We start from the raw sequence: 23761 nt of genomic DNA, 5'->3' as shown, positions 1-23761 counted from the left end.
AGGAAATTATGTAATTACTTTGCTATACAATTCTTTAACGTTTACGCCATTTCAACTATTTCATGTTAACCCCCCCCCCTCCTTTTTTTCAAAACACGAGTGTGTATAAAATACAGGGTCGCCGAGTCCCTTATTTATGAGGGACTTCTTTGGATTTGCTTATGTATGTTATCAAAGGGGTTTGCACTCTCATTTGTAGTTGATCAATGAGAGAGTGGTGGATTTAGATGTTTTTTGTTTGTTTGTTTGTTTTTGGTTTTTTTGGAGGGGGGGGGGGGTGCTCCTCGGAATTTGACAATGTGTTAAAATGTATGAAATAATTCCCAAGACGTTTCTGATTTTTCTTACATAAAGTGGAACTTGAATTTAAAGATAACACTTACCTTTTGATTGTCAGCTATATATAAATTCTTTCTGCTTCGTTGCATGTTTAAAACACATATGAAGCATTCACTTCATATATCATCAAACTTCAATGTGATTTCTTAGTGCATGTTTTTAAAGGTTGGAAGTAATTTAACGTTCTGCATTACATTTCTGATTTTTTACAAGAGTGATAAATTATCATGATGTTCTTATTCGTTCCACTCAACAGAACATAAATTATTTACAATAATAACAAAACACATGATTAGTGAAGGAAGCGCTTATTTGCTGCATTTATTTACACGTACTAATACATATAAAGATTCTTCAAACTTCTTTCTGAAATAAAACAATTTACATTTGATAGTGCACAGTCCTTCGATTTTTAAATGTCACTAGATAAGTGGGTGGGTGGGTGGGAATTGTGTAAATGCGGCAAAGAAAAGTCTTCGAATGAGTGAAAATCGTGCTTATTAACTGTTCTACAGGTTATACGCTATAAATAGTAGCCAATGGCTACATGTTTAATAAAAAATATATAAAACCAAAACATATAACATGTGTTCTAGTACCTATGATAAATTAATTTTTAAAGTAATATGAATTATTACATGGAAACGAAAATCATTTACTTAAAGTAACGAAACATTGTCATAAAACATAGTGAGTTTGATATGTTTGACCATTTTGATTAAAACCTTATCAGTAAACACACATTATATAGTGATGTTGCATTAACCCCAATGACAGAGTAATATACAAGGCACGCTCTTCAAATTAAAAATGACTTTTTGGCAAGGAGATACCGAATTATATACACGTAGTGATATAACTAGCGTTCCCTTTGGATTATTGATCTCTACTCTTCGATTAAGATTATTTGTAATTATGTAGGAAGTTTATGTTCCTCTTGCCCTTTTAATAAAATATTCATATAAATGTATTAATATGAGATAAACCTACACTTGTAAATTATTTTTATTTATCGTATTTCTGACGGAAAAAAAACTGGTTAAACAAAAGTCCCCCCCCCCCCCCCATTGAGAATTTGCCCGCCGCCCCGAAATTAATAAAATGAAAAATATTTATGAGGGAAAAGTGTGCCGATCACGACTTCCTGTGTCGAAATACAGACATTCAATACACTGTCATGAATGATCATGGTAAAATAACAACAGGTTACTTAAAAATACGGGAGTTTTTACATTAAAAACTTAACTAAGTTTAATTTAGAATATTTATAATATTTTTTTCAAAAATAGTATTCTGTCATACCGGTATTATATCACAAATAATAGCTTATAGATTTTCTTCAAAGATATTTTTTTCTATACATGTACATGTCTTGTGATAGGCAGAGGTGCATGTAAAAAATTTGCACAGTAGTTTTTGATAAAAAGTAGAAAATTTTCATAGTTTAAAAAAAACGAATGACAGACAAGGGAGCTAACTAGAACCTTTGTTTTAGGTGAGTATTCCTCGGGCTTTTCCGTCAGGCTGTATCTCGCATTGACCTGAAAGGCCGAGGGATGTTCGAATTGGTGAGTGTTTCCATCCTCCGAAACTAATTCCTGATTTTTAATAAATTACAACAGACAACAAAATATCATGATAGTTTAGATCATATTTAATTGATATAATTTCATTATAAGTACATGAAATCACGATGCGAAAACAATTAAGTTTTACATATAATATATACAATTTACATACCAACATGTGTATAAGTATGCTGAACCAAGTTTTAGAAGGTAAGGGAATGGAATGATGATAGCTCTATAATAAGTTGCAAAGACCAAAACTACTTGTACTAAGCGCCAAAACGTTAGTGCGTGATAATGTTACTGTGAATAGATCATGGATTTTCGGATATCGCCCGAAGTCGCATCTATTGGTTATTCTTGGCGGGTGATACAGGCATTGGTGCCAGGCTCGTCGGACGAAACATCTTTTGGAGAAGGACAACGATGGACATGACCATGACCTCCATTAGCTCTGACAAGGTCAGGACGCTGGCCCCCAGGAATATACCCATCTGTCCGCCTATTGACGCTGGTCATAGGTAAAAACAGTCATGCAATCGATATTAGATCTATATTTTAACAAAATATTAACCGCCAAAGTCTGTTCTTTGGAAGACGAAGAATAGAAAAAAGCATCACTGACAAAACATAAAATTTCTTGAAAAGAGAGAGAGAGAGAGAGAGAGAGAGAGAGAGAGAGAGAGAGAGAGAGAGAGACTTACCAAGAATATCAATAAAGGTGATTTTCTGCACTTTTTCGAAGGTTTTATACACTAGGCTCTCATAATAAAGTCTCACTTCCATGATATTTTCCCTGGAGAACAAAATATCATCATTCTAAATTGTCTGCTTTAGATTCCTACAAAACCCCCTTTTTAAGAATATTTCAATGTGATATTCTGTATTCCAATTGCGTTGTAATTGATCCCGAGAAAATGTCAAAAATATACCCCAAAAATTATTTTCCGTATAGAGTAAAAATGTTGTTTGTATAGCTCGTAATTAATGTCGGCATATAATCAGAAATAATATTTGTAAAAAATGATACGAGTTCTACCCCCCCCCCCCCCCTTACGTTTGAAAAAGGACTGTCTAGTATCTTTAACATCTGAATCATACTGTGTGATCACTCATTTTTTGTTAACCTTGCCGACGCTGGAGGCAATACTCTTTATAGAACACCAAAACATGCATTGATATTTGTAAGAAATAAGAACTTGTTTTATTGTGAACGTTAATAAGTTGATAAGAGATCAACGATTCTCGAATCTTTTAGGTATTTATAAATACACCTTATGAATAAGGATACATCAAGTAAATTGTTGTATACATGGCATTGGTTTATTGAATACATTCATCAATTAGAACATTAAGCAGCACACATACATTAAAGGGGCATGGTCATGATTTTTGGTCAAATTCTATTTTCTGTTTTTATTATTTACAATGCTTTAGGAATGCATTTCTAATGACAAAATGTTTGAGAGTCAGGAGTTGAGTTATAAAAAAGATACAGGGCTCACAGTTCTTTGTCATGTAAACAAGGCTCGTGCCTTGTTTTTGTTTACATAGGTTCAATTTGATACCAGTTAAAACTTTTTTTCAAGCTTTTTTGTACATCTTCTAATTTGTCTAATAATTAAACAGTTGCTAACGATTACACATTCATTTTAGGTCTTAAATTGGAATTTTCACTTCAAAATGTAAATAAAATACATAGCAAAGAATTAAAAGCTTCGTAAATCAACGACTGACACTCAAATTTTGGTTTCCTATTAGAAATGCCTTACTGAAGCATTGTTGTGTGCATAACTTGAACTAAGTCAAAGCTTTATTATACATCTTATGAATATCCAATGGTTTCAAAACAAGTAATTGTTAAATTCCGGTCAGTTTACCGTATACTTGTGTACCCAAAATTTTCTTTGATCCAGTCCTCGTACAGGTTGGCAGGAAACGTTGCGTGTGATATACGGGTGGTGTATTCTGTTAGGGAGCACGGGATGGAGCAGCCACAGGCGGCCTGCAGGGTGACGTTCCCGTTGAACTCCTCTTTAAGGAAAATTGAAATGTTTAAAAGATGAATCATAGTATATAAAGTGCGATAAAAAAAAGTTTTACAAGAAACTAAACTTGGTTTTGGACAATTTAAATTTAATTTTTTTTTAAAACCACACATAATATTGAAGCTTTCATATGAGTTTTATCAATTTTATTAGATTTCTTTTATTACACTATAGACTGATAATCATTACTAAGAAGACTCAAGTTGACCACATGTGTTCTATTAAAATTTTATTATGCACAGAACTTTCGGGGACTCCTCACAAGTTAACAAGGCAATAAGGAGTGTGGTATAGTTTGTGCTGGTAACGTATAATGGACCAAATGACAGAGGTGAATTTATTTCTTTTGTCTTAAAAATCACTAAGTACAAAGGGCATCAGGCTTTGTTGATGTTTAAATATATTGTAATTTCACATGTTTCGAAAACCGTTTGGGCAGATGATATGATTATAAAGAGTGAGCCCTTACCTCTGGCTGGCTTGTGGCAGTTGTAATCTCTCTCTATGGAGCAGATTGGCTCCGCATCACCTATTGATATTAATAACTATTGATGATGACAGTATCATCACATACATTTTTTCACAAATGCATTATGACAATACTTTCAATAACTCAATACATGAGAGACATTTAGATGGGTTATCATTTCTTATGCATATCAACCCGTAGCAGGCACGTAGCATCGTTTTTGAAAGTGGGGGGGGGGGGGGGCAGACTCATCCAAAAAATCTTGACAAGCAAAAAAAAAAAAAAGAAATTACGACTTTTCCAAAAATCTTCAAAATCCTAATCGGGGGGGGGGGGGGGGGGGGGGGGGGAGAGGGGGGCTGGCTAGTATATAACTTCAATTTCAATCCTAATTTCCTTATTTTCATATTTATTTTTTACATCCTCCAAAAAAAGTGGAGTGGGGGGGCCAACTCCATGATTATTCAATTTTTTATATGTAAATTTTAAAAAATTAGTTGCTGCAAGAAAAAGTGGGGGGGGGGCAGCCCCCCCCCCCCGATGCTATGTGCCTGTGTAGTTATTCGATAAAGGGAAGGTATCCACCACGGTCTCTTAAAACAAGGGGCCCTTCGATCACATAGCTCACCTGAGCAACAAGGTCCAACTATGACCTCAGCGGGTTTTCTATTTATTCAAATCATTTTTAATATAGAAAACCTTATGATCGTATCAGAATTACTCAATTGAACTTTAAAATAAGTGAGCTGATGAGATGTCTTACCTAGATCATGGTGATTCCGACACTGGCATTTCTGGAAGGCGAATCTCTCCTTGCACTCTCTGAGACACCCGCTGTAACTATACAGCCGGTGGTGCTTCAGGTGGTTCTGGAACCCAGCACTCTCCGTGTCCAAACAATACTCCTTGCCGAAAGCTTTGAAAGGACTGGGGAGAAATTTGTACTACAACAACAAAGACATTTACCATAAAAACCATTAAAAAATGTTTACTTTGGTGGTTCACAGGGATGCTAGCTTTGCGAATAAATCACATAGCCCACGTTAGCGAAATTCACTTAGAACCATTTTTACAAGGCCTTGGACTTTCAGTAGGACGTCCCTATCTATTTTTTGCGTCAAAACAAGTTAAAAATGGGAGTTTGTTGATTTCAAAGAGCCATGGCTGAGTGGCCAGCATTGAAATACTAGTAACCAGGCCCACGTCACATTGCCGTTGGACAAAACTACCCAAAGCCCAGGCTCTTGTTAAAAGGGTTCTAATTAATGATTCAGAACGTAATCAAATTTCTAAAGAAATAAGGCAGAATATACGGTAGATGTATATTCTTGCAGGTATTAAGGTCTTGAGCAGGACGCAAACAGAACGATTAAAGATTTGACTGTACCTCCTTGCGTTCTATGGGGATGTACGTGGTGGTCCCCGGGGGCACCAGGTAACCGGAGTCCATCACGTTCGGCTCCTCGTTGTGGGCATGGAGGACGATCTGAAAGATGATTTTATTAAAAACAACAAGCAAACAGACAAAAATTGAAAATGAACATGAAAACATTGAAATCTAACTTTATTGGTTTGGAACACATCGTGTTACATATATCACTTATATCTTCTTGAATCTGTACAAAAGGTTCAAATAAATAGAATAAATACATGTACACGTATAAGAAGAATTGATATACGTTGTCCGGAGACAAGAGTTTGCTGTACTGACCTTCAGCCCCGCCCCCATGTTCCTGGCATAGACATAATCACTTTGATTCACGTGGATGAAGAAAGATAATCCCAGAATACTTCCAACATAACCAATTTTATGGATCTCGGGCGAGTCTAAACCGTTAAAAGAGAAACAGAGTCCCCACTCTGTTTTATAAGGAATAAACAACTTAGTACAGTCGAAGTACAGTGTTTCTTTCCACTTGCATGCGATAAACAAATCCTTGATGCTGAAGCTAACATTGAACAACCAATCTTCTTCCACGTTTTTAAAAAGCAGTTTATACTTTGAATCGCTGAAGTTCATTGGAGGCATAAAGGAACCCATGTTGCTTTCTCTCTTCAGGTAATCCAACATGGCTTCGTCTGGATTCAGTTTGGACATCTTGTATGGGCTGATGTTACACAGGGTGACTGCAGGGAATTCTAGTTCATGCGACATCTTGATATTGAGCATGGTTAACGTTGGGTACGAGAAATACTGTTCCTTGAGGTCATATAAAGTCACTGTGAGTGAAATACCCATGACCATTACCAGCATAAACCATATAACTCTATAAGTATAAAAAAGAGTTATTGCAATATTTCAGTTTGGCTTATATTAGTTACGTTTGGTTCAAAATTCAAATTTTGCAGATAGAATGACAGAGAGACAGAGAGGACCCATAAAATTACCTTCTTTTTGGGAACATACAAATACAACTTATATTGCACAGTTTATAAATAATTTCAAAAAATATATCTTACCCACGGGTACACGTTCTTCGCCCTGAGATATGAGACAAGCCATGGAGAGTTGAGGAATCGCGGTAATGTATCCACAAAGCACGAATAGAATTCACCTCAGGCTGTGGGGCGGTGTCCATCTTTGTTAACTGGATACAAGACTTTCAATTGATGGGTAACTCAAATTTATCTTCGTAACGGATTGTCCAGGATGTTGTGATGTAATAACAATAAATGCATACACTTCAATATACCCTTAATAAAGTATGGATGTTAAAGCTTAATTTGAATTCAAAATCGATAAAGTGAGCAAAGAATTTCAATCAAAGCATCATTAATATTTCATGGATGCTGTGACTGGTACGAGGTAAGCTTCTTAGTGATTTGACCATAGTATCAACATGTTGTAATATATAGCAGATATTGATGTAACAATGATAAGACTGCCCAAATTACAGTTAATTCTACGTTTAACGTCACCTTCAAAATACTAAACCTACAAAGGAGGGCGATTAATTTAAAACACAAAATTTTCAAACGAGTGATTTTTATTAGTTAATATTAATACAAATGCAGTGAGCATTCAAGTTTGATGTTAAGAAACTGTTTAATGATCGTTTATGTCAGTTTTGAAGGCAATCCCATTAAGTATCCGATGTATAATCCATAATGTGTCCTAAAAATTTGGTACTTCTACAGATTGCAGTATTGTATAATTAGTTCAATTTAGTTGCAAAAAGTAAAATCATACTGGAAAAAATAGAATTGAAAAGAAAATAGGGTTTGTTTGGTTCTTTTTGTTTTAATCGACAATTTCTCCTAAATCTACGCGCGCGGGTAACGTTCAACGTAGAATTAACTTTGGACAGCCTATGTTAATGTCGCAGGATACACATGGGCAACAACACTCACCTGGCATGCAGTTTCAGAGTTGATTTTATTGTTGTTGGATTTTTTCTTTTTCGTGTTATTTAAAAACCTAACCTTTTACGTTAAGCCATGCCTTGACACACGTATAAAGCTTATTGAATCTACATTGAATCGAAAGGCAATGAAACTGAGGTCTGTCTGAAGATTCTTAGCCCCACTGATCGGAATTAAACGGATCTTGACTAAAAATTTAAAATATATAGGGAATAGGGAATCATATCATATCATTTTGTATAAGGAGGTGATAAAATATGCTCGGTGTATGGTCGGTGTGATCAAATTCAAAAAGCCCGAAGTGCTTTATGATAGATTTGATCATGCCCGACCGTATTGATCACTTCATCATATTCAAAGAATTATTCCTTATATTACCAACACTTCTATAATTTTCACCAATTGTTCAAATGAATATGATATCATTGACATTTTCACGTCATTTTCATTTCATACAATTATGCATTGTGCTTGCTACCCACAATTACGTCAGTCGCGTCATTAATGAAATGTTTTTTGAAGGTTTTATTCATGCATTTGAAATACCGAAAAAGGTAATTTTCATTGTCATAGATTTTTATCAAAATTAAAATATTATTTTAAAAAAAGTCCAATTCCCTTTTTTTTGACATGTTTAATTAGATATTTATTGATACATTATGATTTATAATAATTTTAGAATAGCAAATTCTTCACTCTTATGTGTGTTTTTGCACAATTTAACCATTTTTAGAGAAATACAAAAATAACATGATTTTTACATGAAACAATTTAAAGCATGTAACAGCCTTTGATCAATAAATCAACTATTGAAATATTTTCCTAAACAGAGTTGTTCTCCTTTGCACGAATGCCTATGTTTTAGATAAAAATGTCTTTAATTCATAGTGACATAATTATTATTTTTGTTTACGTCGTTGAGATCCTATTGCCACGCTTCATAACCCGCATTCTTTCTACACACTAGAGGCTTGCATTTTTTTGGTATTGTTTTTGTCTCTATGGTATATGTATTAAATCTTGAACAAATGGGACAAAATGTCTGTCTTCCGTCCGCCTGTCCGTCCGTCCGTCCGTAACACTTTGGGATAAGCTCAGTTTCAAAGAAACAATTCAACATATAGTACTTTGACGTCATACCAAGATAAATATTAGTTGGAATAAAAATTCAACCTTTTTTCTGAAGTTGGCTTCCTCTTTAACCTTGAATTGTCTATTCCACTTTTTGAGATAACTTCATTTTCAAACAAGTTGTTCGACATTTCCATTTAACTTCATTCAATTTTTTTCTTGATGAATTGTATGCGCAATTTGCATATAAAACAGTATGTATTATATATAAAAGCTTCAGATATATTTCTTTTCTACATCTTTTGACATTATTTGGGCTCTTTTGCATAAAGCAGTCAAGTCACAAAAATGTTAATATATGAATATCTTCTTAATAACTAAATAATATCTTAAAATCTAAGGTAAATCTTATGACTAACTTGTTGACCATCTAATATGTGTTAAGTTTGACTAACCTTAACCTTCCCAATGACATTGAGTTCGCAACTCTTTAATTATTAACTCAGTTTTAAAGAAAACAATAACGATGGTTTTATCAATCCTCCTATGTAGAAGAACGACCGGTTAGAGCAATTTTAATGTGACCTTGACCTTATAGGTCTTTAATTATCTTGCAGTTACTGTGGCTGCAGATCTATAGCTCAACTGGATACCTCGGGCTGATATGCCATGTCAACACAAATTTTCCCGTAAAGCTACTGGTTTTCAGTTAGCGTTTACTGTATTTACTGTATATTTTCAAGAATTAAAAAAAAAACCAAAACAACAACAACAACAACCCCAGGAAACTAGAGCAAAATTTTACTGACTACTGTATATTTTCATAAATCAAAAACAACAACAACAACTCCCCCAAAGATACTAAAGCAAACTAAGGCTGTCCAAACTTAATGCTACGTTTAACGTCACTTCAAAATAATATTATCTTTAACGCGAAGAAGATAATAGATAAGTCTAAAGATATATCAGTAGATAGATAGATAGATAGATAGATAGATAGATAGATAGATAGATAGATAGATAGATAGATAGATAGATAGATAGATAGATAGATAGATAGATAGAGTAAAACTCGTTTAGTACGACACGATAATAGCGAATTCTCGGATTTAGCGAAGTTTTATTGAGTCCCCGGTAAATTTAACAAAATTTTGCAAAAATTTTACGGTTATAAAGAATTCGGATATAACCAATGATATTGAGTCCCGTAGCGGTGAATAATAACGAAAATTAACACTTTTAAAACGAATTTCTTTACAGTTTAAAAAATTTGCACTACCATTAAACATAATAGTTTGAATGAATTCATTTTCATATAAATTTTTCAATTCACAAACCGATTATTAAAGGTACCAATGTAATGTATTTTTAGTTTAAGCCTCAATCAGCAAACATTATAGTCTGGTCATAGTGAAAGAAAACGTGTATATAGAGAATTCGCTATTGTTATTATTACGAATTCGTTATACGGATATAACGAATTACGGATATAACGAAGTAAATCCATTGGTCCCTAGGAATTCGCTATAACCGAGTTTTACTGTAGATAACCGAGTTTTACTGTAGATAGATAGATAGATAGATAGAACCATTATTACAAGGCCTTGGACTTTCCGTAGGACTTAGCTATCACTTCTTGCGTCAAAACATGTTAAAAATGATGCTTGATTCAAGTGAAATATACACCGATTGCGTAGTCTTAGCTCAGAAGCCAGACAAATCGTGTTGATTTCAATGAGCTTTCACTGAGTGGGCAGCAATGAAATAGACAGGCATACGTGACATTGCTGTTTGACACAACTACCCAAAGTCCAAGCTCCTGTTATAATAGTTCTAGGTGTTTTATAATGGTTGTTGATGAAAGATGTTTAAGTTCAAACTCAATTTTAGGGAGTGCATGGATTATTTTTTTGGAGGGGGTATTTCAAGTAAAGTTCAGACGCAGATTTTGTGGAAATCAAAAGGAACAGATCGTTATATAATGATAGCTATATGAATGAGTTGCTCAACAGCTCCGGTATTTTATTCATTGAGATGACATATGTCAACTTGCACCTGCTCAAGTTCAGTGACAAATGAAATCTAATCTGATATCCACCCGACGCCGGAAGCGACAATTTTGAAAAGTAAACACGTAAATTGCAAAAAGTGACGGATATATTGCACTTGAATTTCACCATTGAAGCTTCGTCTCCCTGTTTAGATATTTTACAACCATGATTGGAAACGTGGGGGACACGTGTATCCGTATCAAAAGTCACGTATTTTTAGACAAAACGGTACTAACGGCAGTAACTGTAAATCGTGGTCTATATGTTTCCACCTGATCAAATTATGAATACCGGTATACTACTATCTATTGTAGCGATCTTGACTATATATTGAAGTTTACAATCAATGAAGTTGTACAGATAGAATTTTTTATGTCAGTCCATGGAAAACCAGAATAAAGTGTTTCATCTGTTTGGCTCTATTCCTCCAACGTTTTGTTTTTTTTGCTCTGCCTACATATAAATTTGCTGATTTTTTTTTTACTTTGGAAATACATGGGTTAAGGACATTGTCTGTTCCACTCTTTCCAACTCCATTCTTTGGTCAGTTTACCTTTTTAAAAAGGCTGATTCATCTATGTTGATAACTTCAGAGATAAAAAAAAATTCAGTTTCAAACAAATCAATTATTTTTTTAATAATTACATGTATTGCCTTTTCCAATTCTTTTCAAATACGTTTTACTTTATCTACTGGAGGATTAAATAAATAAAGTATTGATATGGTTCGTGTTTGAACAAAGCTTGTCATATCTTCTGATGATCCCGAGAAATAACTTTTTTCGCTGAAACGTGATTTCTAATTTAATGTTTCTTGCGCTTTTCTCGCGTCAAAATTTAACGCGAGTTCAATTGAAACACAATTGCATATATGTACATGTACCACTTTGTTCTTTCTTTGGAAACAGGTTTCCTAAAACGTGCCTGTTTGCAGGGTATTCATGATGCACAGACACACCTAGTGAGTTGTATTTCTTAAGATGTACTTGCATTAGCGAAGTGTACAAAAATTCATTATAGATCATGTATTTTGATACATGTAAACTGCCAACCAACATCAAACAATCTCGGGGATGATACTGTCTTCTTTTGTGAAGGAGCCCGAAGGTTGCTTGCAGGCATGTTCACTTCAGACAGATGTAGAATTAAACAGTCTTCTTTTTAAGTTAGAAATTAGAAAGCGACAATTGGATGCTTTGGAAACGTATCACTGCTGAAGGGTCCTAATTATACGGCTCCACGGGACGCTTGTTAGTGGCCGGTAGGGGAGGCTTTCGGTGATTTGGACTAATTGTCAACAACTCAACCTAAATGGTACTTTTATTAAACTGACAATGTAATGATCATGGCCTCTTACACCCAAAAGGTCAAACAAACTTTTGGTCATTCGATTTTCAATATTTACTGCATTTGATTATGATTTAGTGCGTCATTGAAAAAGAGAAATGAAATTTTCATATATACCTCAAATAATTAAATGTTGAGATTTTCATTTTGTAACGTAAAATTATGTATATGTGTAGTTATTTTTTAATTTGATTTTCTTCAAAAAGCCCTTAACCGTTTTTTTTAAAGAATAAACTTTGACCAAAACAACCACGATTTTTAATTGTCAATATTAGTAAAATTTAAGGCCTCAACAAAAATTATGATTTTTTAATTAATATATGCAATTTATGATCTCTCATGAGTTCTGAACACGATTCTCTGCCATAATCTTAGTCTAGCTGAGATAATATATACAGTGACATATCTTCCATGTTAAAGCATGCAAGTACATATATTCACAAAATACAAACGGTTAGATTGTGTAATTTAGAATCATTGCCTTTTTGTCATTCACTGCCAATTTTCATCACGATGAATTCTTTAGCACACGAGAATGGCAAAGACGACCTGATAATTTTGGTGCCACAATTGCTGAAACCCGATTCTAACGAACGGTTTTATATTTGATACATGGTCTCACCTTGCACAGATTGTGTCGAATTTCCGTCATTACCGTACATATTTTATCATAAATTTGACTTCACATAAAGAACGTATCTCAGATTCTGGTGATTAGGCATATAGAAACCCGAGCCAAATCGTAAATATCAAATGTCGCACTTATCCAACGCATCCAGGCCTGAACTGCGCAAGTCTGAGGTGCCTCGTGCTCCTTCCCGCGGCAACAGGTTACTCCATGTGTCAATACTTACTGAATCCTCCACGTCGTGCTAATATAGATTCATTCATATTTATCATCCCTGCACATAAGATACTTATCAAAGATGATCAACTAAACCTAACCAATGCTATATTGTTAAACATTCTTAAGAGTTAAGACTATATGAATAATAGAATTTGGAGAAACGCTTCAAATGCAGTGTTAGCCTTCTTCCATCGTCATTTTAGGGAAATTACTATATCCGTGATAAAATGACTAAAGGCCTTTATGATCTGTACCACTAAATGCACCCCTACACGGAAGTCTGTCTATAACACATGTATTTTGCCAATTTACTGAAGTTAATACAAAAAGCACGAACCAACATCTGGTAAATCACAACATTTATTTAAGGTAATAACAAGTGTAAACATTATAAAAATACAAATACAAACATCAGAGCACACAATTATTTTTACATTATAAAAAAATGAACACAGCGCGGTTCCCTTTGGACAAATCATCGTCTCTATCTCTCTCCTATAAGTTTAATATTGAAATTTGATAAGTCTGTGTGGCATTTTTCTGTAGATTTGATTAAATCTAACCAATTTTCTCGCAGCTTTTAGTCTCAGAGTGTCGTATTTCCGTCCACCCCACGTACCAGTCACTTGTGAAGGCGAGTTGTCTTTTTGGAAAACAGTGTCACATTTTGAGTCTGAAAAATAAAACCAGAAACCCTTATATACGGCTTCATTTACAATTAAACGTTGTCTGATGAGATTAACAAAGATTAAGGAATATATTCTTTCACGACTCAAATTAGTATTTAAATTACCTGGTGATTCCCAGAATTGAATTGTTAATAAGGAATGTTTGGAGATCCAGTCTTTTGTCTGATAAAGACGATCACAATTCCACAGGGCGATGTGTCCTTTCGGTTTGTTTCCGAATTTGGTATATGTTATGATTTCCATGATCCCTTGCTTTCCCCAGAACTTCCTCTTTGTAGCAATAGGATCTTTGTCATGTAGCACTGATATGCTTGGATATCCGAACTTATCTGCCATGTAGGGACCGAAAGCTAACGGATGAAACAGATATTGATAACCATCTCTCCCTGCAACACTGTCTTTGCCGAATTTTGATAAATGAATGGGTTCATGTCCAATTGAATATACACTTCCTATTTTGTTCAATGCGAAAGACATTCGCAGTGCACTTGTGTCGTGCAAAAGGTCTGTTTTGTTACAACCTATGATGTCCACGATGCGATGGTGAGAAAAACGTCCGCCAAAATGCTTGTAACCAGGGTAGTGGTGTAAAAGTTTTTGGAAAGATGGAAGTGGGACCTGGCGAAAAAAGAAGCAAATAATGAAAAATAAACTTATCAGTATATAACTTTTAAAAGGAATAATTTGTGTGAAGATTATGTCAAAATACTTACTGTTTCGCTCAATGAGGCGATGGCACATGAAAGCAACACAGGTAAACATTTCAGGTAATCCATTGCAATTTTTCGGCAGTCACTTTACGCATTTACACATTTCAAGTTTGCTGCACATATACGTCCTACCACCTTGGACTTAAGTGACGTCAATGCCACGCGATCAAACCTTCCGTCGCCAAATTCTTCCACGTGCCAAGGTGATTGGGCTTAGATACTCTATTAGTTTCCCTGCCACCAACTCTCTCGCCGCGGCCTAGGCTCCGCCTCTCTGAGTGCGCTGAACAGCACTCCAACTTGCCATTGGTTCAATGATCGCAATCGGAAATGTAAATATTGTTGTACAGACTATAACCGGAGAAACCAAGTTTTATTGTAAGGTTAACCCTATTCAATAAAACTTTGCGATCTCAAGATTTTCCTCCTAAATCTTAGAACAGTTAAACAATTAAACTACAATGAAAAAAAAAATGCAGATTCTGGGTTACTTTTTTTTTTCAAAACCACGGAACGATCAAACTTTGACATAATGTATAATTATGATAATTTCAACAAAAAAAGACAAAAGTATGCTAAATATGATATGTCATTATTTTTGTTGTGATGTAAAAAATTGCCTATTAGGTAAAAAAAACCCAGCACAAAAAGGTAGCTGAAAGCGGTATAAAAGTCTTGAAATTATTATTTTATACGCCCTTCTGTTCGCGCGTCACCTGATTTCTTGCCGCTAGTCTGTAGTTTACGAGGGCATGTTAGTGAATTAAAGGCTACCCACTTGAAAATTGTGGTGTCAGTGTGTGTATTAAAAGTTCTCAATTTACCTTTCACTGAGCCTTTCCTTGGTCGGGTTCTTTTTTGATCTAAAAAAGCTAAGCAAGTGTTGGGATACCAATGACACTAGTATAGTCTAGTGTCATCCTTGGCCTCGTCTTCAACCACTAGTACATTCGAATCTTTGCTTGTTCTCAGTGAAAAGAATACTTTTCGTTGTTCTTCGAATTAAAAACAAAAGACTAGAAATAAAATTTTCTAATGTTTTAAAATCATATTTTTATGAAGAGTTATAAATAAAGAGAGGACCCACACCCCTCAATTTCTCCAACCTTCGTAAACCCTCAAGTGCCGTTATGAAACGGTCGGTATATTTGAACACCTGCTGTTCTCCCGATTTGAGATAAAAATGCGTTCTTTTCCTACCACAAAACCATTCGTATCACGGACAAAACCAAATTGCTAAACGATTTTTATTCTGTAATTGTTCTCCGTTAATATCGTATTGCACGCGCATTCATTATGTAACTGAGCACTTTGCATCGAAGACTTTTGAGAGAACAATAGGAAACCGCTGATTGTTGAGAGAGGAGGAACGCAACCAAGTCCTAACAATGAGCATTATTTCTGGTATAAAAATTGTTTACACCCTTTTGATTTTTTTAAATATTTGGATAGCCGATCAACGTATGCATTATACGCAGGAAGACGGTTTTTTGCCCCCGATTAAATCGTTAAAAAACACAAAGTAATTATTTTCATAGCAGGTGATTGTACATTTTGTAAAAGAAATTAGATGTTTTCGGTCCAATAAATATCAAGCGTCTTACCCAAGTAAATATTTAATCAACATGAGAAGCATTCATCCTCACAGAAACATCAGCTTTGTTTAGATGACCGGCTGTTTTCATTTCTGCCAGTAAAAAAGACTCTCTCTCTCTCTCGCGCTCTCTCTCTCTCTCTCTCTCTCTCTCTCTCTCTCTCTCTCTCTCTCTCTCTCTCTATTTTACTGCTTAAATAGCAAATCATTGATAAATAAATGCCTTTTTCTCAAACTATTCATCCAATCTTGTACACATTACAAAGAAGATAGGGGATAAGATAGCGCAAATGCATATTCAGTTTAGTCGTGAAATAGAATTTTGAATTTATCTTTATCCAATCAAATGTATCCAAATACATTATAATAAAAGTTTGCAAATAGCACAGTTTTGAACTATATTCAGTTTTTGATATATTTAATGATGATAATGTAAAAAAAAATATTGCCTTAAATTTTGGTGGTATCGAACCTACAACATAGTGACTTTAGCCATGAATTTACGGACTTGCATTACTTTTTCAAAACGTTCAATTGTTGAGATAAAAAATATATATTTTAATGTACAGTGGGTCATCTCTCCACAGTTTTGTCAAAATCGGTTTGTTTCCCCATTAGACCTTATTTAGACTACAAGAAACTAGAGCACAGACCCACTCTGTAAAAGAAAAGGCCTTGAGGTTCTATAAAAATAACACTATTAGGTGGTTTTGATACGTATACTCCTGTTTGAGTCAACATATTTCAAGTATTGAACACATTTAAGGGTTACAAAATCGATGATATGTTAAATATTTATTGTTTTGAATATTTTTTTTTAATTTAAGATTTATTGATAATTTAATTTTTCAGTATCTTATCCGTCCGTATATAGGCATTTTACACGTCTTATCCACCCATGAAAATAATAGCTGGATTCAATATATAGTAGATGGCTGAATTTGAAATACAATCTTCAAATAGTCCCCAATCAAACTTATACGTAGTACTTCCTTCTGATGTGCACTGTCGGAATTTTGTTTTTTAAGCCTTTTTTGAGCAGACTTAGCATACTCCCACACATTTTAGAATCACAGGGTAAGGATAGGAAACACAAATTTTTATTTTCTTGAAATAATATACATAAAACGTGTTAGTAAAGTGTTAGTCAGACATATTCCAGGTATCAACATCTGTGTACGGGTTATTTGTGCATCATAGACTGGACTGGTTTTCCTCTTCATTTTGGAGTTCTGTAACTAAAGATTTAACTTTTTCAGAATTTAAAGTCCATATCAGTACATACCGGAAATACAACGACCTCGTTGTACAGAAACTGAAAGGATGTTCAGGCACGTAGCATCAGGGGGGGCCTGGCCCCCCCACTTTTTCTCGCAGCAACAAAATTTTTAAAATTTACATATAAAAAAATGAATGATAATGGAGTTGCCCCCCCCCCCCCCACTTTTTTGGAAGTTACTAAAAAATTGATATGAAAATAAGGAAATGAGTAGTCAAATTGAAGGTACAACCCCCCCCCCCCCCACGGATTAGGAATTTCAAGATTTGGAGGAAAAAAAATTTTGGTAGGGAAGAATTTTTTAGGAAGTATAGTTGAGTCCCCCCCCCCCCCCCCCCCCCCCCCCCACGGATTAGGATTTTGAAGATTTTTGGAAAACTTTAAATTTCCTTTTTTTTTGCTTGTCAAGATTTTTTGGATGGGTCTGGCCCCCCCACTTTCAAAAACGATGCTACGTGCCTGATGTTGTACTATACATAAAACTTCTTGGCATTTTTGGTTGAAGTGCTAGTTATATGTGAAATCATCCTCATATAAGATTTATCTTCGAGAGTGTCTGGCACACATTACTTATTTCAAACCAATGTAAAGCCCAACTTTCTTTTAAAATAAAATGCCATATTATTTCTATATCAAATATTGAGTAAAAAGCTAAATATATATCAAATTTCTGCAATATAAGCCTCAAATGTATTACTGTTTAAAGTATTTAAAGTAAGATGCCTTATTAGCAAAAAAAAGGGCCAGCCCCATCTTTTTTGTTTGTAACACGTGGATGTCCCACTTACAACATACCTTTAGAGAAAGAACATTGATCCCTTCCCCCTGTGAATGCCAGACGGTTCTTGTATCTTGTTCTTATGAAACAGAACACACACGTCAAGAGTGAGAAGAACAGAACACCGAACAGGATCAGAATCACGGCGGCCATGGTCTCCATCAGTGGGGATGTTGAATGGTTGAAGCATGTGGAATAGTCACGGAACCAAACGATAGGGGCTGCAAAGTCGGTTAACTCAAAATGCGGGTGTCAGCAGAAGCACTGATTATATTAATAGTATATTAATTGTACATGTGGTATAAAATGATTGCATAAATCTTAACTTGAGTTTCCAAAATAATTATGTGAGTATATTTTGCGGCATTTTTTAGATGTTAGTTACTTTTTATTTACACTACATGTAGTTTGTCTTTAATTTTACAGTTTTAAGATCCATGACTGTATACCAACATGTTAATTGACGATAAAATAAATTGAATAGTATATTTAGATTCGGATAAAATGTGAATTGAACGGATTCCAATTTGTTGATTTGGTTAACAAGGGGGCGAGATTTGACCACGAGGGGTAAATTGTTCGGCCCTCCCCCTGTCGCCTTACGGTGGTAGAAATGACAGCCCTCTAACGCTGTTCTCCGATCCCCCAACTGATTTTGATTGAGTGCCTGTTATAGACTGCTTCCCGCATTGTTTGACAATAAATGTTTGGTTGATGTTTGTCAACTTTCTCTCTCCCCTGGAAGTCCTTTCCCTACACCGTAACAATGGCGCAGGAGATCGTTAAAGCCGATCCCCGCTTTGTTCCGTCACTGATGTCACTCAGAGGATACAAGCTCACACTGGTCGAGAACAACCACCGGTGTCAGCGGACTAGTTTGATGCATCGTGTTCACGCCGATTAGTTTAGTCAAGATTCTACCATCATCTACAAATGAATTGAAGGAATCCACAACCTTGCATAAAAAATTATTGTAAATTAATACATTAAGAAGGCTAGGTGGTCTACAACTTAACCATCTGATCTTACAACTTACATTTTACATTTGATTTTTTTTTCAGCCATAAACTATTGAGCATAGAAAAATTCTTAAAATTTTATCTTAAAAATTTGAATATTTTCACATTAATGTACATATCTTTATATTTAACGAGTTTAGTCTTAAAATCGTCATGGTCATTCAACCCTCTTACAAAGACATTTCAGTTTTGTTTTGGATGATAAAAGTATTTTCAAAGACTTCTAAATATCGTCCATTGATTTGAATGTGATAAATATGGCAAGCTATAACCTAATCGAATCTACTTCTATAATCTGAGGTTGTATCCTCCAGCAATATATATCAGACCCAGCTTTTAAACTTTTCGGTTTTAATATCTTGGATTATAGCTTGGAGGGTAAATGTATTTTAGCCAGTCTATAAAATAAAACGATGTTTGTTCCTTCGAGCTTAAACATTTCGCAGAATTTTTTAACACAATAAAAACCTTAAAAAGGCTGTTATTCTTTTCGTTTTTTAAATGTCGGTCAAGTTCTGGTGACGTCCGGATGGCAACAGCTTGTGGCAATCTGTTACATCATAATTAACAACCAAAAAGGCCTTTATGAACTATCAAATTTCCCGCAATTGTGAGAATATCGAAAATAAAGACGATGAAACCTTGTCAAAGAGCTAAAATTATGTATCATACAATTAATACTATTTACAATGCTCAAATTCTGAAACGGCCTAAAAGCTCGCCTACGTATAATTATATTCCACTGACATATTGAACTTGTTATTCGTTCCGGCAAGAATATTTTGTACTGAAAACCTAATGACAGAAATGAAGCCATCGGTTCCGACTTTCAGTCAGGATAATAATATTTCATGTCCATATCTGTATCTGTATGGGGGAGATGCTGGGAGAGATTATGTCCCCCCTTTCAGTGGACATCGATAATATCTTTACGTCTCTATTACCTGCCATCTGATAGGCAGGAGGTTTTTGTGATCACTCGTGCGGGCGAGCTTCTATGCCCCAACCCAAAACGTTCACGCAACATTACATTCACTTCATCGACGCTGTATCTCGTGTGTTTTCATCGATAACAATCAGAAACATTTCGATAAATATGAAAACATGGATTTCTTTCTATAAATCATAACCTATCATACGTTGCTCGTTTAAACTGTTGAAGATGTAAAGAGCTCTCGTTTGACATTATGGGTGAATATTATAGCTTCCGATGAAGATTGGTCTAAATTGGCTGATGGGATGGGGACAAAGTATAGATATCTTGATTAAAGTACAGAAAGATTCCTGTACCAGATAGGTTCAAATTCGAGAATCCGCTCACAACACCAATTTGTGATAAAGACCAAGTCGGAATAAGAAATAGGAATAAGAAAGAAATAAAAAGATAAGGAAAATCTTGAACATGTAAAAGAAACTTCTTGTCGTGGCATGAAGAGGCTTAATTTACATATTAGGGAAATCAGGGATCTATTAAAGATGTAAAACATGTGGAAATATTTTGGCCTTATTTCAATGTATTAACGTTTAATTTAGCTTTGAAAGGCGTTTCTTCGAGATTTGTTTAAATCTTTTAATTTGGAAATGTAGAAAGTATTGTACAAAGGCTGACAATATTGATAGCACGAGGGCCAATGATCAATCATCACCATCCAGAAAACAATGCAAAGACTCTCAGGGTAAGCTGAAATGGAGAAATCGAATCATAGGAGTTGAAATCGTCGAATTCAATGTGTATGTAAACTGAAACATTCTTAGACATACGGTCAGAAAAAAGTTTATGAATTGATCGATCGAGTTTTAAATCAGTAACTTTGTTGTTGTTGGTTGGATTTTCTTTAAGAAAAAAAAGAAAAGGGAATGAAAAGCCCGCATGGAAGTAAAATTAATCCGGTTTCACAGTAAATCGAAAGAAACACAAAGGCAGCTGAATACAAAGTAGAAATTGTTGGCATAAACCCCCACTTTTTAGGTTGCAAATTGATACCTCAGTCAGAAATTTGCTTTGTAATGTGTTATTTTGAACACAAAAGACTAAGTTGTTCCTGCAACAAGCAATAGATGGGCGGGGAACGTTAGCACCGATAAGGGTAATATGATATTCAGATCCGTACAGAATGGAGATTCAGAAGGAAAGATGAAGAGAGACTTACAGCGTATTAAAAGTTACAACTCTACTTGTAACAGATTTTTTCAATCTGGTGCGATACAAGGGGTATTATCTACAGATTTACTTCCTGATTAAAACTCACCACCACGTATTACGCGGGTCTGGCAGTGACCAATGGTATGCTATAAACTATTGGAGGGAATATCAAGTCAACGTGATGTAGATAATTCACAGAAATGAGTAAGAATTCACCAGAAGTAACCCGATATACTATTTCTCTGTAAAACAAGAAGTTCGGTAGGACGATGATAAGTACTTTTCCATTAAAATCAACCTTCTCAACAGGGCTCGGTTACAGCAATAAAAGAAGGCTTCAACTTAACAGTCTAATGCACCCCTTATTGTAAGAGTTACATAATGCGATAATTATTCAAAAGGAACTAACCGTGCATAAAATATATGAGCTGCCTGTCACCGGATTATTTAAGGTCAAGGGCATAGCGACCATGGTCACCTTTAACCTTCATCGTTTTTGAAAGTGGGGGGCCAGACTCATCCAAAAAATCTTGACAAGCAAAAAAAAAAAAGGAAATTTTAAGTTTCCCTAAATCTTCAAAATCCTAATCCGGGGGGGGGGGGGGCGTACTGTATAACTTCAATTTCACTCCTCATTTCCTTATTTACATATCAATTTTTTACCTACTCCCAAAAAAGTGGGGGGGGGGGGGCAACTCCATGATAATTCCATTTTTTATATGTAAATTTTAATAAATTTGTTGCTGCGAGAAAAAGTGGGGGGGGGGGGGGGGTGTGGGGGTGGGGGTGGGGGGGGGGCAGGCCCCCCATGATGCTACGTGCCTGCAATGGAAGGCGTCCGTTGGTCAAGGTCTTCATTTTACATATTATTTAGGACACACTTTTAAATTGATTGAATAAAATGAAAATTCGTGTTACAATCCATTTCTGTACTGCTAAGATTTGAATACAAAAAAAAATTATCCTACAGTATTGCATATATTTAACTCTTTTTTTCTAATAAAAAGATTTTCACGTATTTCCTACTTTAAGGGTTTCCTAAATTGAAGGTCAATACAATTCTTGTAAATCGTTGTACCCGTTAATTCCGGCCAGTCTAACCATGTACTTTCATCAAGTATTTTTTCCCCGATATCAGCAGAACACTTTTCTATATGTAACATGACCTCTGTTAAGAGAAAGTGTTTTTATTCTGTATCATAGAATGCTTCTGAAGTCGTCAGTCAGCTTCATGGTCTAAAATCTTACAGTCATTCGAGTAGCTCAAAGTGACAAAAACCTTTTCATGTATAACTTACCTAAGTTCTGATTTTAATAATGTCGTTTATTTATCGCATTCCACCTTACAATTTTCAATAAAAAAGTAAAAAATGACTATTTGATCGTGTTTATCAAAGAAAGTTTTTGATTCGTTTTTATGAAAAGATTTCACCGAAAACTGCACCTTAAAAGAAAATTTTAAAAGTTACGCAACGCATTGCGACACTAGCGATCAACTAGAAGTGTGCTATGTCTGTTTTTTTGGAGGGAAACTGAATATTAGCACGCGACACCACCGTCTGTATATAGTTTACCTAACACTTTCATTTCGACACACCTGCGCGTAGACAAAAACAGGTAATCTACACAGCAGGTGAGCGCGTGCCAAAAACTACTTTCATAAATACATGAATGACTCCAAAAGTCACAATTATAGCCAAACTAGACGGTTAAAAAACTAGCCTTTGACATCAATTAAAAGAGTATACGAACCGCTTATACAATGCACACATTTATATGGTTTTCATAATAACCAAGGTATATTAATCAAAGTTATTTGCCAAACTTTCTTTATATTCACTTTTGTAAAACATGCAAAGCGAGAAAAACTGATAACTGCTGCAAAACTCTTTCCATTACATTTTTTTTTCACATGAACGAATTCGAGAATCCAGGTATTACTTTAGAATACATTTCAGAGGATCAAAATAGCTTGGGGTTGTTTTTCATGTGTAAAAAACATAAGCACTTAAGACCAACATTTTTAGCTGTTTTTGTTAAACTGTCTGACACAAGGACCCTATGTACTTGAGAAATCCTCTATGGTAACAGAATGGTTTGTTAATCTTGAAGCGGCAATGAAACATTTAAACTCTTAAGTTTTGGATCTATTAACGTGCCAACTTTGAAGAACAGATTACATTCCTCTGAAAAGACTCAAACTTCAAACTTGTAGCATAGAAACAGCCTAAATCCGTCTATCTGTATTTTATGAATCGACAAAGCCCGCAAAGTGCCGCCATTGAATGTTCTTATCACAACCGGAAGTGACTAAACTTTAGAATTATGTTCACAGATTACATTTCAAGATGAACAATATAATATTTTGAAAAATCGAACTTTGACAATTTTCGGCCGAGATAAAACGGCAAAATGCTGAAAATTGCAGGCCTTGTTAAGTTCATAGG

The 23761-nt window shown here is 34.9% G+C and overlaps 2 protein-coding genes across 4 annotated transcripts; both read right to left on the bottom strand.

The window, feature by feature from the left end:
- Positions 1-1995: 1995 nt before the first annotated feature.
- LOC128181655 (acid-sensing ion channel 2-like) lies at positions 1996-7223 on the bottom strand. Of its 3 annotated transcripts, none has more exons than XM_052850130.1 (8): positions 6885-7223; positions 6136-6691; positions 5812-5910; positions 5188-5368; positions 4425-4484; positions 3788-3941; positions 2612-2703; positions 1996-2418 (listed from the first exon to the last, which is right to left on the bottom strand). In XM_052850130.1, the coding sequence occupies exons 1-8, from the start codon at positions 7001-7003 to the stop codon at positions 2255-2257; spliced, it is 1425 nt and encodes a 474-aa protein (XP_052706090.1). In that variant the 5' UTR covers positions 7004-7223; the 3' UTR covers positions 1996-2254. The 3 variants fall into 3 exon arrangements, with proteins under 3 accessions (XP_052706090.1, XP_052706091.1, XP_052706092.1); XM_052850131.1 differs by having other exon boundaries at positions 3803-3941; XM_052850132.1 differs by lacking the exon at positions 4425-4484.
- Positions 7224-13446: 6223 nt separating this feature from the next.
- LOC128181013 (uncharacterized) lies at positions 13447-14757 on the bottom strand. The gene is made up of 3 exons (XM_052849261.1): positions 14505-14757; positions 13896-14409; positions 13447-13775 (listed from the first exon to the last, which is right to left on the bottom strand). The coding sequence occupies exons 1-3, from the start codon at positions 14565-14567 to the stop codon at positions 13606-13608; spliced, it is 747 nt and encodes a 248-aa protein (XP_052705221.1). The 5' UTR covers positions 14568-14757; the 3' UTR covers positions 13447-13605.
- Between the last annotated feature and the right edge of the window lie 9004 nt (positions 14758-23761).

Source organism: Crassostrea angulata, chromosome 4, assembly GCF_025612915.1.
Source record: "Crassostrea angulata isolate pt1a10 chromosome 4, ASM2561291v2, whole genome shotgun sequence".
Lineage (NCBI taxonomy): Eukaryota > Metazoa > Mollusca > Bivalvia > Ostreida > Ostreidae > Magallana > Magallana angulata.
Note: the sequence above shows the minus strand (reverse complement) of the source record. Positions and strands in the feature narration are given on the sequence as shown.

Bases quoted from the DNA above. Each gene is read 5' to 3' on its own strand.
- LOC128181655 (XM_052850130.1), bottom strand. From the start codon at position 7,003: ATGGACACCGCCCCACAGCCTGAGGTGAATTCTATTCGTGCTTTGTGG. The intron at 6,692-6,884 runs GTAAGATATATT...TTATACTTATAG, and splicing joins CGAAGAACGTGTACCCGTGG to AGTTATATGGTTTATGCTGG. The intron at 4,485-5,187 runs GTAAGACATCTC...TAATATCAATAG, and splicing joins TCGGAATCACCATGATCTAG to GTGATGCGGAGCCAATCTGC.
- LOC128181013 (XM_052849261.1), bottom strand. From the start codon at position 14,567: ATGGATTACCTGAAATGTTTACCTGTGTTGCTTTCATGTGCCATCGCC. The intron at 14,410-14,504 runs GTAAGTATTTTG...TTTTTTCGCCAG, and splicing joins TCGCCTCATTGAGCGAAACA to GTCCCACTTCCATCTTTCCA. The intron at 13,776-13,895 runs GTAATTTAAATA...TTTATTTTTCAG, and splicing joins TCAATTCTGGGAATCACCAG to ACTCAAAATGTGACACTGTT.